At 47.2% G+C, this 13,122-nt stretch overlaps 1 protein-coding gene across 8 annotated transcripts in view; it reads left to right on the forward strand.

Annotated features, from left to right (window-relative positions):
- NR2C1 (nuclear receptor subfamily 2 group C member 1) overlaps window positions 1-6,367 on the forward strand; it is a 98,041-nt gene extending 91,674 nt beyond the window's left edge. For 3 of the 8 annotated variants that reach the window (XM_039495826.1, XM_039495833.1, XM_039495839.1), the window contains one exon: window positions 267-6,364. In XM_039495826.1, coding sequence (XP_039351760.1) covers window positions 267-441 — 175 coding nt within the window. In that variant the 3' untranslated portion in view covers window positions 442-6,364. Of the gene's footprint in view, window positions 1-266 lie in introns of all 8 variants that reach the window. The other 5 variants (XM_039495817.1, XM_039495804.1, XM_039495812.1 and 2 more) reach the window with 3 other exon arrangements.
- The last annotated feature ends 6,755 nt before the right edge of the window (window positions 6,368-13,122 follow it).

The raw sequence follows: 13,122 nt of genomic DNA on the forward strand, positions 1-13,122 counted from the left end.
TTGAAATGCCTGTTGATATCTGTTTGCACTAATGTCAAAGATGTGACTGGTTATAAATTAAATACTGGATTAATTTAAAACTTGATCTGTCTTCCATACATACAAAAGCTTAATACTAGACCTCCTAAGAGCTGAGCTTTTATTGAACCATGACCAAAAGTGTAATCCTTTATAATTTTTTTCTTATTGATAACAGGCTAACATCAAAAGGAAGCCTCGCTTTGCCTATTAAACTGTAATTCTCTTTTGCCAAACCTGTTTTTCAGGCTATCTAGGCTTCTTCTCCGATTGCCTGCCCTCAGACTGATGAGTGCTACCATCACAGAAGAGTTGTTCTTTGCAGGACTGATTGGAAATGTTCAGATTGACAGCATCATCCCATATATCCTAAGAATGGAGACAGCAGACTACAACTCTCAAATTATTGGTCATTCTGTATAAAGATGGAAAACAAGGATTCTATGCTGTGGTGACGTAAATGTACATCACCATGGTAGTTATGGCATACTGTCTCCAAGAGATGGCAAGAAGCCTTCCCCAGCAACTTTTAAAAAATTAAAGAAGGCTAAAATTCCTCCTTTCCAGTACATTTGGGAAATGCTGCAGAGTGTCTTGAGGGATACAGGATGACTTCCTTTTTTCTTCTAGTTTTCAAGGACTTGTAAATTATCTGGCATTTAATGAAAATCAAAAATTATCCACCGTATTTTTGTAGATAGATGAACCTGGAATTTTGTTTATGAAGTCCAAAACGAATAAGAAAATCCAGCCTGGTGAAGAAGAGTGTTGACTGAATTAAGGTGTCACTAAATTTTAGAAAAAAATAAATTAACCTTCTTCTCTGAGTTGTGTTTTCAGTGTTTTGCTATAATTCATTCTCACTGATACAATGGAACATGATGGTCAGAAATCCTAAAAAGGTAAAAATATTTCAGTTGAAGTGAGACCTTTGTAATCAACTTCATTTTTCTTTCAGCTACTTTGTAAAGAGCTGAAGTTCTTGTTTTATGAAGTAGTTGGTACCATGAAAAGGGCAGGGAAATTATAGAGAACACACAGATTTTTTTTAAAAATATTCTGTTGATACCTCGATGCAGCGGATCATAGTCCACCTCCATTATTGGCAATAAGATTGATGCTATTCTGGATGTCAAGAGTTTAATATGTTCTAGTGTTGTATATTGGCAGATACTAGCTATTTGTATTATACAGTGGGAAACTGACTAAGAATAAACTATTTTCCAAAATAGTTTATTACTATATCAGATTTCTGTTGTATTTTTCTAACTAAATAAGTTTCTAGTACTGATTGAACCTAGAGTACACTTTGTTCTGTGCCTGGTGGGCATCATTCTTCTATTTATCATGACCTGAGGCCCTATAATGCAGGTTCTTCTATTCTCTCCACCACATTCTCTCTCTCCCTCAAGGTTTGAATAAATCTTTTCACTTCTTGTAATATAATGTCATGCTTCTGATCAGAAGCTGAGTTTTCTTAGTAGGAGTAATCTTAAACAATAAAACAGATAAATGAATAAAGGGATTTTTATTTTTATATTCATTTTGTTCATTTACCAGCATTTATTTTAACTGTTGCAGTTATTATTGCACTTTGGTGTCTTATGGGCTTTTTTAAGGAGTGAAGCTTGCTTTGAAGTTTACTGCCGCTCAGATAAATGTACCAGCTTTAATGAGTTTCAGTTCAAGTCCATAACTTTTTTGTCTAAATAGACACATTTTTCTGGTCAACAGTGTCCACAGATTCTCACATCATTGCCATTCTGATTGTTTTCGGTTTCATACTGTTGAATAGCTTCTGCTGTCTTCAGTTAAATTTTTCTGAGCTATGTTGATGTTGGATAGAAGGCTGGCCAATTTCTTTCCCATTTTGTTACAGTCCAGTAACATCAGTTGACCTACTACTGAAAATTAAACTCTGAAAATTACTATATCATGGGCATTAAAGGTATTTTTAAAAAATTCTCTAGCTTGACAAGTTTTTTGGGGATGTCCCCCACAACACATACTTTATTTATTTTCAGCATTCAGTCTTTATGCAATCTAACTAGTTTGCATCTAGTCAAGACTTGTCAACCTATGGTCTTTACCAGCCAATAAAGAATGGCCTCTTTGCCAGTTGAAGGATAACATTATTTGCAACAGATTTATAACTTTGATTTAAGGAAAAAAATTGATTTTTAGTATAAACCGTTTGAATGGAAAAGTGAATAGTTTTGTACATTTCAATTAAAGATGGGAGCACTGTTCTAAATAATGAACTGAGTAGTTCAAAATAATTTTTTCTTAAAAATATTTATTGTACAGTGTGCTAGATTATGTTTCTTACTGGTACATTTCCTGGTACAGCTTAAAGTTACATTTTGAATAGTTTCAAAAGAACTTCATTGTAATGTCAGCTGCATTACAAACCAATCCTGTCCTCTTAGTACATTTGTTCTGTGTCCTCTGTCTTTAGTGTCACTGAAAGTCATTTGTTTGTCATTCCATCCCCACATCTACATCTTACTGGTAGTTCAGTTTTAATATAAGCATAAGAATGTCACAGTGATTGTCTTGCTGTTGTATAAAAGCTACTGTAAATGTCTTGAAACCTGACTAAAATTGTAAATTCTATTTTGGCTGTATTTTTTAAAATAAATTGTAACTTTTTATTATAGAATAACAATTGCAATTACCTATCAATTTGTAGTATTTTATATGAATTGATAAATAGACTGTGACAGTGTATTCAATTTCTTATAGGGTGTCTGGGTACACTATTGTAGTGCAATGTAATATTGTCAATAAGAAGACATTGGGACAATGTTAGTAGTTTGGTATTTCTAACTTTGCCATTAACACTTAGTTTCTCTATCACTTAGCTGTTAGCTTATGAGTTTGCATACATAATATATCTGATAATTTATTGTAAAACTTTAAGCAGTATCCTTTGCTTTTAAAGCACTATACATTGATAATTATAGAAACGTGCCATTATGAGTTCTGATAATGGTTCATGTCACAAATTATAATTTATATTTCAGGATGTTTATTCAATGCCATCAGAACTAAAAGACCGGTGAATCAATTTTGGATAAGAAGTAGGACATTGCTGGATTGGAAGATTTTTTTGGTTTAAGACTGTATTACAAATTACAGCAGCAATTCTAATTTTGGTCTTGGTTTTATCTCAGTTTTAAGTGTTCAAGGACACAATAGTTCTTGGAGAAATCATTAAAAGGTCCCATATTTACCATTGTGGAATTGGCCTCTGGATCCATCTCTTGTTAAAGAATTTAGCTTCTCACTGGTAGCTAAAAAATTAAACGTCTTTTACATTGCAACCAAAAGACAGTCTTCTGAATGTAAACTAATGTGGTGTCCACCAGTGTGTGCTGGTAACCTGAAACAATAGCCCAAGGAAATAAATGGCAATTCGTTCCGAGGAGCGTTAAGTCTGAAATATAGTTATGACAATATAAGTGTCAGAGCTACCTGTTTCGCTGCCCATCATCTTTGCAGAAACATCCAGTTAACGTGTTTATTCCTCATTTGTTGGGAACAGTGGTGGATGTTGGCATTTGAGTGGGTTGCCTGATTGCAAGAGCAGGGAACAAGGAATCTTACCCCAAAAACAAAACTAAAGCTGTGGCTCACTCTGGCCCCAGTGCCCACCTGATCTCAACCCCTGCTGCCAGGTCCTGTTACCCATCCCTGCCTATCTCTATACCTTATCTTTCACCTCTGCTTCCTAATCCATTTTCCCTCACACAGCTTTGTGCTCACCTAAGAAGGGAAGATATGAGTCTGTCAAGGAGCTTTAGGGAAAAGAGTGAGCCTCTGGTGAATCATAGGAAGCTTGTTGGAGTGCAGCTTCTCTCCAGCTTTTTCTCCTCTGACATATTTCCTCCCTCAGCAGAAACTCCACAGTTTCTTCCATGAGATGGTCTGTGTCATACACATCCACTCTCCTTCTGTCCCTCCCCTGCTTATTCATACTCCCCCTAACACTTCCCAAAATATTTTCTACATCCTCCCCATCACATGCACCCTGCTTTCTCCATGGGCTCACTCCTGTTTCTCTAATACAATACACACACAGCCCACACCAAGCCATGAATGCCTCTGGACAACTCTCGTCCCCCCTCTGATCTTCCTCATACAGCCCTGCTTCCCTTATCCCCAAGCACTTAAATGCAAAGCCGTAGCTTCAACCTCATATTTGTTAATTTACAAATAACACATCACAGACTTTTTCACTACATGCATGCCCATAAGAAATATATCGTTGTCTGAAGACAGTTACGGTTTTGCGTTTCAATGTAATTGTTAGATATTGGATGTGTGCATTGTGGCGTGATTCTGTGGTGGAATTGAAAAAGAGTCTGTTGTACATCTCTGGAATTTGTTGTTATGCTTGAGTATTCTAATGTTTGGGTAACGTTAAAATTGAAGATGCTGTGGCTGTTGATACTGGCTTAACTAGCAATTGTTCTGATTTTTAGTGATTGGGTTGTTAGTAAAGGTTGCTCAGATTAAATTCCTAAATTAACTACGAGTGTGGGGATGGAGTGGGAGATAATACAGCTCATTTCATTTATAGCAGAACACATGAATTGGGTATAGGGATTCTCCTTGTTAAATATTCTGAAGCCTTCAGATAGTTGGAGTTTTGGATAATTGAGAGAGCCAAACTGCCAGGCCCGAAAGCCTATCTTCATACCAGCTTCCATAATTAGAAATTATTTGATGATACCATTAGATTAGCAAGATAATGTGATTGAGATAATACTTTTTATTGGACTTAATTCTATTGGAGAGAGAGAGAGAAGCTTTCAAGCCAGACAGAGCTCTTTTTCAGTTCTGGAAAAGATACTCTGAGCACCACAGGTAAATGCAGGGTGGAACAGATTGTTTTAGGATTGCCAGATTTCTAATGCCTGAAAACCAGACCCGCTGCCCTGCCTCTTCTCCCAAGGCCCTACCTCCTGCTCTGTCTCTTCCCTCGCTCACTCCTCTTCCTTCCCTCCTCCCCCTGTCATTTTCTGCTCTCCCTTTCTCCTTGCTGGAGCCTTTCCACCTCCCTCCCCCACCAGCTGGGCTCCCTCCAGTCAGCGCCTCCTGCTTGGGAGATGCAGGTATTAAGTGGCCCCAGCTGAGCAGGGGTAGTGCAGGTTTATGACTTGTTGCCTCTCTTTCCTGCAACTGAAGATGGGGGGGGCTTATGCCCTCCCCCTGAGTCCCTGGGCAGTGCAGAGAGGGGCCACTGCTTTGCCTCTTCCCCCATATCAGCCCAGGAGGCTGTCCTGGTTGTAGAAAAACCTGGTGGTCACATGCGGCCATGGTGGCTGCATTTGAGAAACGCATCTGTTCCACTCTGCATTTACCTGTGGTGCTCGGAGTATCTTTCCCAGACCTGAAGAAGAGCTCTGTGTGGCTTGAAAGCTTCTCTCTCTCTCTCTCTCTCCAACAGAATTTAGGCTATGTCTACACTGCACTTTTGTCGATCAGGGGTGTGAAAAAACCCACCCCAACCAACAAAAGTTTTACTGACGAAAAGTGCCGGTGTGGACAGCACTTTATCATCAGGAGGCGCTCTCCCTCCGACAAAGCCCCTCATTGGAGTTGGTTTTATTTTGTCGGCAGAAGAGCTCTCTCCTGCTGACAAAGAGCAGGTACACTGCATACCTTACAACAGCACAGTTGTCCCACTGAAAGTTGTGCAGTGTAGACATAGCCTTAGTATAATACAAAATATTTCCCCACCCATCTTGTCTCTTTAATATCCTGGGACAAACTTGGCAACAATTACACTGCATACAACATATTATTAGATTGGCAGGCAAACCCAAAACTGCTAACTCTGCAGCTTCTGTTGTGAAAAGGTTAGATGCTCCACAGGACTGAAGCTCATTCCCTGTGGAGCTGCTTAGAAATTGTGCCCTGCTAAACTGCACAAGAGCTCTGAGATCTAACCGTGAAAAACAGTGAAGCTGTGTGTCTCATGTTGTGGCTAGTGGAGTTCTCGTATTGGAAAGTGAGGGCAATGGGGCAGAGTTCTGTTTTGAATTGGAACCTTAAGAATTTCCAGACTACCTGACACATGATTTTAGAGCTATCAGTGAAGTATTAATTATAATTTTTCAAATGTTTATTTTTAACATCCGATCCAAAGTTTATGACTTTCAAACAATTGTTTGTTTAACTACAACATTCCAATTATGTTTCAAATTAATGACTGTATTAAACAACTATCTAAATGCAGTTTTTGGCATGGAAATAGATTTATGTTTAATGATGCCTACATATAAAGGGATTGTGTGGCTTTAATTCATGTTTGTAAAAGTACATTGAGATCTTTGGATTAAAGCTACTGTAATTTCAAAGTGTTACTTGTAGAGTTCTTTGAGTTCCTATCTCCCACAGGTGAACCCTTCTTTTAGATCTAATGTGCCAGCACATTTGTATAAAATAGATTTGGAAATACACCACTACCTCAATATAATGCCACACGATATAACACGAATTTGGATATAACGCAGTAAAGCAGTACTCCAGGGGAGTGGACTCCAGTGGATCAAAGCAAGTTAAATATAACACGGTAAGATTTTTTGGCTCCCAAGGACCGAGTTATATCAAGGTAGAGATGTATAATCAAAAGTGATCTGTTTTAATTTAAATTTGCATGTAAATTTGTTTAACCACTGCAACAAGTAAAAGATGCACAGTATATTTCTTTCATGTACTGGGCTCTTCCACCCTATTATTTTTGAGTGTTATTTGCTGAAATTGTTTCTAACCACCATAGCAGCAAGGGGCAAAGTGCTGTGTCTGCTAGCATCTGTGATGAGTTTAAAAACAATCCTGTCAGTTCCATTGTTAAACATTTATATAGAAATAAAGGGGTCACTTGTAAATATTTCTACAGTGACAACTGATTCTACCTCTCAGAAGCCTCAGATACAGGTTTATGAATAACACAGGGTTTGGGAAGACTTTGTCTTTCCAGAAATTTTTTTTTAGGTTTTTCCATTTTTTTTTTTTTTTACCTTCTGCGTCACTCAAATTCTTACATGAACATATTTGAAAGGTTTTTTTTAGATACTAGAAACATTAGACTTTAATTTCAATCTTTGAATAAATCCACTTCACTTTTTAAAACACAGACAAATGACAAGAACATCAAGGTTCTTCTTCGAGTGCTTGCTCATATCCATTCCATGTAGGTGTGTGCGTGCCGCGTGCACGTTCGTCAGAGACTTTTACCCTAGCAACTCAGTGGGTCGGCTGGGCACCCCCTGGAGTGGCGCCACCATGGCCGCGGATATATACCCCAGCCGACCCACCCACTCCTCAGTTCCTTCTTACCGCCCGTGTCGGTCGTTGGAACTGTGGAGTGAAGCGTAGCTGACCTCCACCTCCCTAGCATTCTCTCTATTCTCATTGTGTATATAGTTCTCTAAGTTGTTAATTTAGATAGAGTAGTTAGTTTTAGTTGATTAGTTACAGTTTAGTTAGTCGGGTTCTGGGCTTAGGCCCTCCCCACCCCGGGGCCGGAGCTCATGCCCGGCTCTCCGGGATTCAAGCCGTGCTCGGCTTGCCATCGCCCGATGCCGACTGGGGATCCACATTCCTCCTGCTTGAAGTGCCTGGGGGAGTCGCACTTAACAGCTAAGTGCCCAATTTGTAAGTCGTTCAAGCCTCGTACAAAGAAAGAGAGGGACATTAGACTTAAACAACTCCTCATGGAGGCGGCTCTAACCCCTCCGTCCTCGGCACCGAGCGCTCCCCCTTCGGAACCGAAAAGCGGCTCTTCGGCACCGGGCCGAACCGGTGCATCATCTACTCCTCGGCACCGGACGCCTGCTTCCAAGTAAGGCCACAGCCGCTCGCTCTCGCTTCAAGCGAGAAGGCCTAAGACCCCTGCCGACCCAGCACCGCCCGTGGTGCGGCACGAGGGCACGGCTCCAATGCACCGGCCTGTGCCTGCAGCCACGGCAGTGTCTGCTGAGGCGTTGCCGTTGACTCCGGTTCGCCAAGGGCCGTCGAGTCCGGCACCTATCTCCCCAGCACCCACCGCGGTTGAGTTGATCGTCCCATCCAAGCTGGAAGTCTGTGAAGTGGCGAGGGACTTGATCGCGATCTCGGATGCGGCAATGCCGCCACCCCCGGCACCGCCGGTGCGGGTAGTCCGATCGCTTGGGATCGCTCTGATCCGTCCACCTTCAGTCGGCGCCCCGGATCGGCACCACTCCCAATCACGGTCCCGTCGCTGTTCAAGATCTCGGCACCGTTCACGGTCATCCCGCCGCTCGCAGTCCCCTTGACACGACGCCGGTCGGACTCGTGGCACCGTTCCCGTTCACCGTCGTATTACTCTCGGCACCGTTCCAGGTCCCGGCACCGCTACCAGCACCATCCCACTCGGAGCCGCTCTCGACGCCAAAGCTCTCGGTCACGGTTGACCTCCCGGCACCGTCCAGGTCGCAGGTCCCAGACCAGATCACGGCACCGGAGTACCTCACGGCACCGTTCCCCAGTGCGCAAAAGCACCAGGTCGGTGGGAACATCTGCCCAAGGCCTATTTGCTCCACCATGGCCTTCTCGACACCCCTCAGCTTCGTCCCGGGCGGGTAGCCTCCACTCCCAAGATCGGGAAGCAGATGTGCTGGAGGCTTTATTCCAGGACTCCCACTCTGAATCTCAAGGAGTTCAGCAGTGGCCTTTTTGGACACCTTGGGCTTACCACCAGGCCCAAGGGGTTCCCATAGTTCCATCTCGGACGGTCCCTGCTGAACGTCGAGCCCCAGAGGCAACAGTGAGTCGCCCTCCGCCAGCTGGTACGGATGTTCAGCCGCCTCCTACCACCGCCTCGCCTGAACACCTGGAGCAGGAGCCCCAACAGGAGGAGCTCATCCAGGAGGTCCTCCGACCTGGTGGTTCCTCTTCTTCCTCACCGGATGAGGCGGTGGCGGGCGCGTCGTCCACGAGCCCGCCCCCACTGGACCTTGCTGCGCATCAAGACCTCCTCAGACGGGTGGCACTCAACATTCATATCGAGATGGAGGAGGTTGCAGAGGTCGACGACCCGGTCTGCAGCATTTTGTCAGCAGACGCCCCTACCAGGGTGGCTCTACCCTTTATCAAGACCATCCAGGCAAAAAAGGATAGGTTGTGGCAAACGCCAGCTTCTATTCCGCCGACGGCGAAAGGAGTCAAGCGGAAATACATGGTGCCATCCCAAGGGTATGAATACCTTTATATGCATCCGCCTCCTTCTCTGGTCGTTCAGTCGGTTAACGACAGGGAGCGTCATGGCCAGCCGGCCCCTGCGCCAAAATCTAAAGAGGCCAGGCGTATGGACCTTCTGGGCCGTAAGGTATACTCGGTGGGCACCCTCCAGCTGCGCGTAGCCAATCAGCATGCCCTGCTGAGTCGTTACGACTTCAACACCTGGACAGAAATGGACAAGTTTCAGGAATTGCTTCCTTCGGATTCCCGCCAGGAGTATAAAGCCTTCCTAGCAGAAGGGAAAAAGGTGGCAAGGACCTCCTTGCAGGCTTCCCTTGATGCGGCGGATTCCGCGGCCAGGTCTATAGCGACCGGAGTCACCATGCGGCGCATCGCCTGGCTCCAGGCCTCCACTCTTCCGCCCGAGCTTCAGTACACCTTGCAGGACTTGCCCTTCGAGGGCAGTGCCTTGTTCTCGGAGAAAACTGATTCTAGACTCCAGAACTTAAAAGATGGCAGAGTCACGATGCGCAACCTGGGTATGCACACTCCCGTAACCCAGCGACGCACCTACCGCCCTCAGCATTTCCGTCCGTACTTTGTACCCCGACGGGGTCAGGATTTCGATAGATGCCGAGGGCGAGGAGGCCGTAGGCAGTATTTGGGCCCTCAGTCCGGCCAGAATCGCAGCTCCTCTAAGCCGCAGTCGGACCCGAAGTCGTCCTTTTGAAGGCGCGCCCAGGGGCAGCATACCTTTTTCTGTCTTGGATCCTTCCCCCCCGTTCTCCAACCGCCTCTCTTATTTTTTCCCGGCGTGGTCCCTCTTGACCTCAGATGTCTGGGTTCTACGCACTGTAAAGCACGGATACCACCCCCGCCTTTCTGCCCTCCCTCCCAGTCCCTCTTTAGGGACCCCTCTCACGAGCACCTCCTCTTACAGGAGGGCCGAACGCTCCTCAATATCGGAGCGATAGAGGATGTTCCACGGAACGACTGGGGCAAAGGCTTTTACTCCCGTTATTTTCTCATTCCAAAGTTAAAAGAGGGTCTCAGGCCGATTCTCGACCTAAGAGGCCTCAACAAATTTCTAGTAAAGTTAAAGTTCCGCATGGTCTCCCTAGGGACCATTATCCCTTCCTTGGATCCCGGGGACTGGTATGCTGCCCTCGACATGAAAGACACTTACTTTCATATAGCCATCTTTCCTCCACACAGACGATACCTCCGCTTCGTGGCGGGCCATCGCCATTTCCAGTCTGCAGTCCTTCCCTTTGGCCTCTCCACAGCACCTCGAGTCTTCACGAAGTGCATGGTGGTGGTGGCCGCCCACCTCCGTTGCCAAGGGCTCCACGTGTTCCCCTACCTGGACAATTGGCTCCTCAAGGGGGCCTCTTGAGAGCAGACCGCGGAGCATGTGCGAGTGGCATCGGCCCTGTTCACGAACCTCGGCCTGTTGCTCAATACGGACAAATCCACCCTGGTTCCCACACAGAGGCTGGACTTCATAGGAGCGACCTTGGACTCCACTCTGGCCAAGGCCTGTCTCCCTCAGCCAAGGTTCCTGGCGTTGACGTCCGTTGTCCGCAGCCTTCAGGCTTTCCCTACGACCTCGGTCCGCACCTGCCTCTCTCTGATAGGACACATGGCGGCGTGTACGTTTGTCACCAAGTACGCCAGGCTTCAGCTCCGCCCGTTTCAAACATGGTTACACTCGGTGTACCGCCCGGCCAGAGACTCGCTGGACACCCTGGTCACCGTTCCATTGAGTGCGCTTCGTTCCCTCGACTGGTGGCTGAACCCCTCCACAGTCTGTGCGGGGCTGCCCTTTCACCCGCCCCAACCGACGCTGTCCTTGACGACGGACGCGTCTTCTCTCGGCTGGGGAGCCCACCTAGGTCATCTGCGCACCCAGGGCCTGTGGTCACCAGAGGAGCTCTCTCCCTCCACATAAACATGCGGGAGCTCAGAGCAGTTTGCCTAGCCTGCCAGGCGTTCCGCAGGCCTCTGTCCGGCCGTTGTGTCTCCGTCCTTACGGACAACACAACGGCCATGTACTATATACACAAACAGGGCGGGACTCGCTCCTCCCCTCCTTGTGCAGAGGCCATCCACTTGTGGGAATTTTGCCTGACTCATGCGATCGACCTGGTGGCCTCCTTTCTCCCGGGAGTTCGGAACGCTCTCGCAGATCGGTTGAGCAGATCCTTCCTGTGCCACGAGTGGTCCATAAGACCGGACATTATCCACGCGATCTTCCGCAAGTGGGGCTTTCCCCAGGTGGACCTCTTCGCGACACGCGCGAACAGGAAGTGCCAAACGTTCTGCTCGTTCCGGGGGCACTCCCCAGGGTCGATCTCGGACGCGTTCCTCATCCAGTGGACGCACCACCTGCTTTACGTGTTTCCCCCCTTCCCTCTAGTCCACAAAGTTTTGTTGAAGCTCCGGCAGGACAGGGCTCACCTGATCCTGATTGCCCCAGCATGGCCCAGGCAACCATGGTACTCCACGTTGCTCAGCCTCTCGGTATCCCCACCAATCCCCCTCCCCCTCTGCCCGGACCTCATAACACAGGAGCACGGGACTCTTCGCCACCCGGACCTCCCCGCTCTCCACCTCACGGCGTGGCTCCTGCGTGGCTAGACGCCTCTGAGCTACGTTGCTCCGCCCCTGTGCAACACGTCTTGCTCAGCAGCAGGAAACCTTCCACTCGGTCCACGTACTTGGCCAAGTGGAAGCGCTTCTCGTTATGGTGTGAGTCACGTACATTGGTACCCATGGAGGTTCCCGTTCCGGTCATTTTGGACTACCTGTGGTTCCTTAAGCAACAAGGCCTTGCTATTTCTTCCCTGAAAGTGCACTTAGTGGCCACATCCGCCTTCCACCCTGGCGAACGTGGACACTCGGTGTTCTCTCACCCAATGGTCATTAGATTCCGCAGGGGGCTGGAACACCTCTACCCTCCGGTCCGTCGCCCCGCCCCTACCTGGGACCTCAATCTGGTACTGAACAGGCTCATGGGGCCGCCCTTTGAGCCACTGGCAACCTGTTCTCTTCTCTACCTTTCGTGGAAGACGGTTTTTCTGGTTGCCATTACTTCAGCCCGCAGGGTCTCTGAGCTATGGGCCCTGACCGTAGACCCTCCTTACACGGTCTTTCATAAAGACAAGGTGCAGCTAAGGCCGCATCCCGCTTTTCTGCCTAAGGTGGTTTCGGCCTTTCATACCAATCAGGACATCTTCGTCCCGGTCTTCTGCCTAAAGCCTCACTCATCTCCCCAAGAGCAACGCTTACATTCCCTAGATGTCCTCAGGGCACTTGCCTTCTACATGGATCGCACAAGGCCCTTTCGTAAGTCCCCTCAGCTCTTTGTGGCAGTAGCTGACCGTATGAAAGGCCTTCCTATCTCCACTCAGAGGATTTCCTCGTGGCTGACAGCATGCATCCGCGCGTGCTATGACTTGGCCCATGTTCCGGTGGGCCACCTCACGGCCCATTCCACAAGAGCTCAGGCTTCCTCGGCCGCCTTCCTGGTGCACGTGCCGGTCCAGGAGATCTGCAGGGCAGCAACCTGGTCATCGGTACACACGTTTACCTCACACTACGCTCTGGTGCAGCAGTCTAGAGACGATGCCGCCTTCGGTTCGGCAGTTTTGCACTCGGCCACTTCTCACTCCGACCCCACCGCCTAGGTAAGGCTTGGGAATCACCTACATGGAATGGATATGAGCAAGCACTCTAAGAAGAAAAGACGGTTACTCACCGTTGTAACTGTTGTTCTTCGAGATGTGTTGCTCATATCCATTCCAAACCCACCCTCCTTCCCCACTGTCGGAGTAGCCGGCAAGAAGGAACTGAGGAGTGGGTGGTTCGGCTGGGGTATATATCCGCGGA

Source organism: Mauremys reevesii, linkage group 1, assembly GCF_016161935.1.
Source record: "Mauremys reevesii isolate NIE-2019 linkage group 1, ASM1616193v1, whole genome shotgun sequence".
NCBI classification, from domain to species: Eukaryota; Metazoa; Chordata; order Testudines; family Geoemydidae; genus Mauremys; species Mauremys reevesii.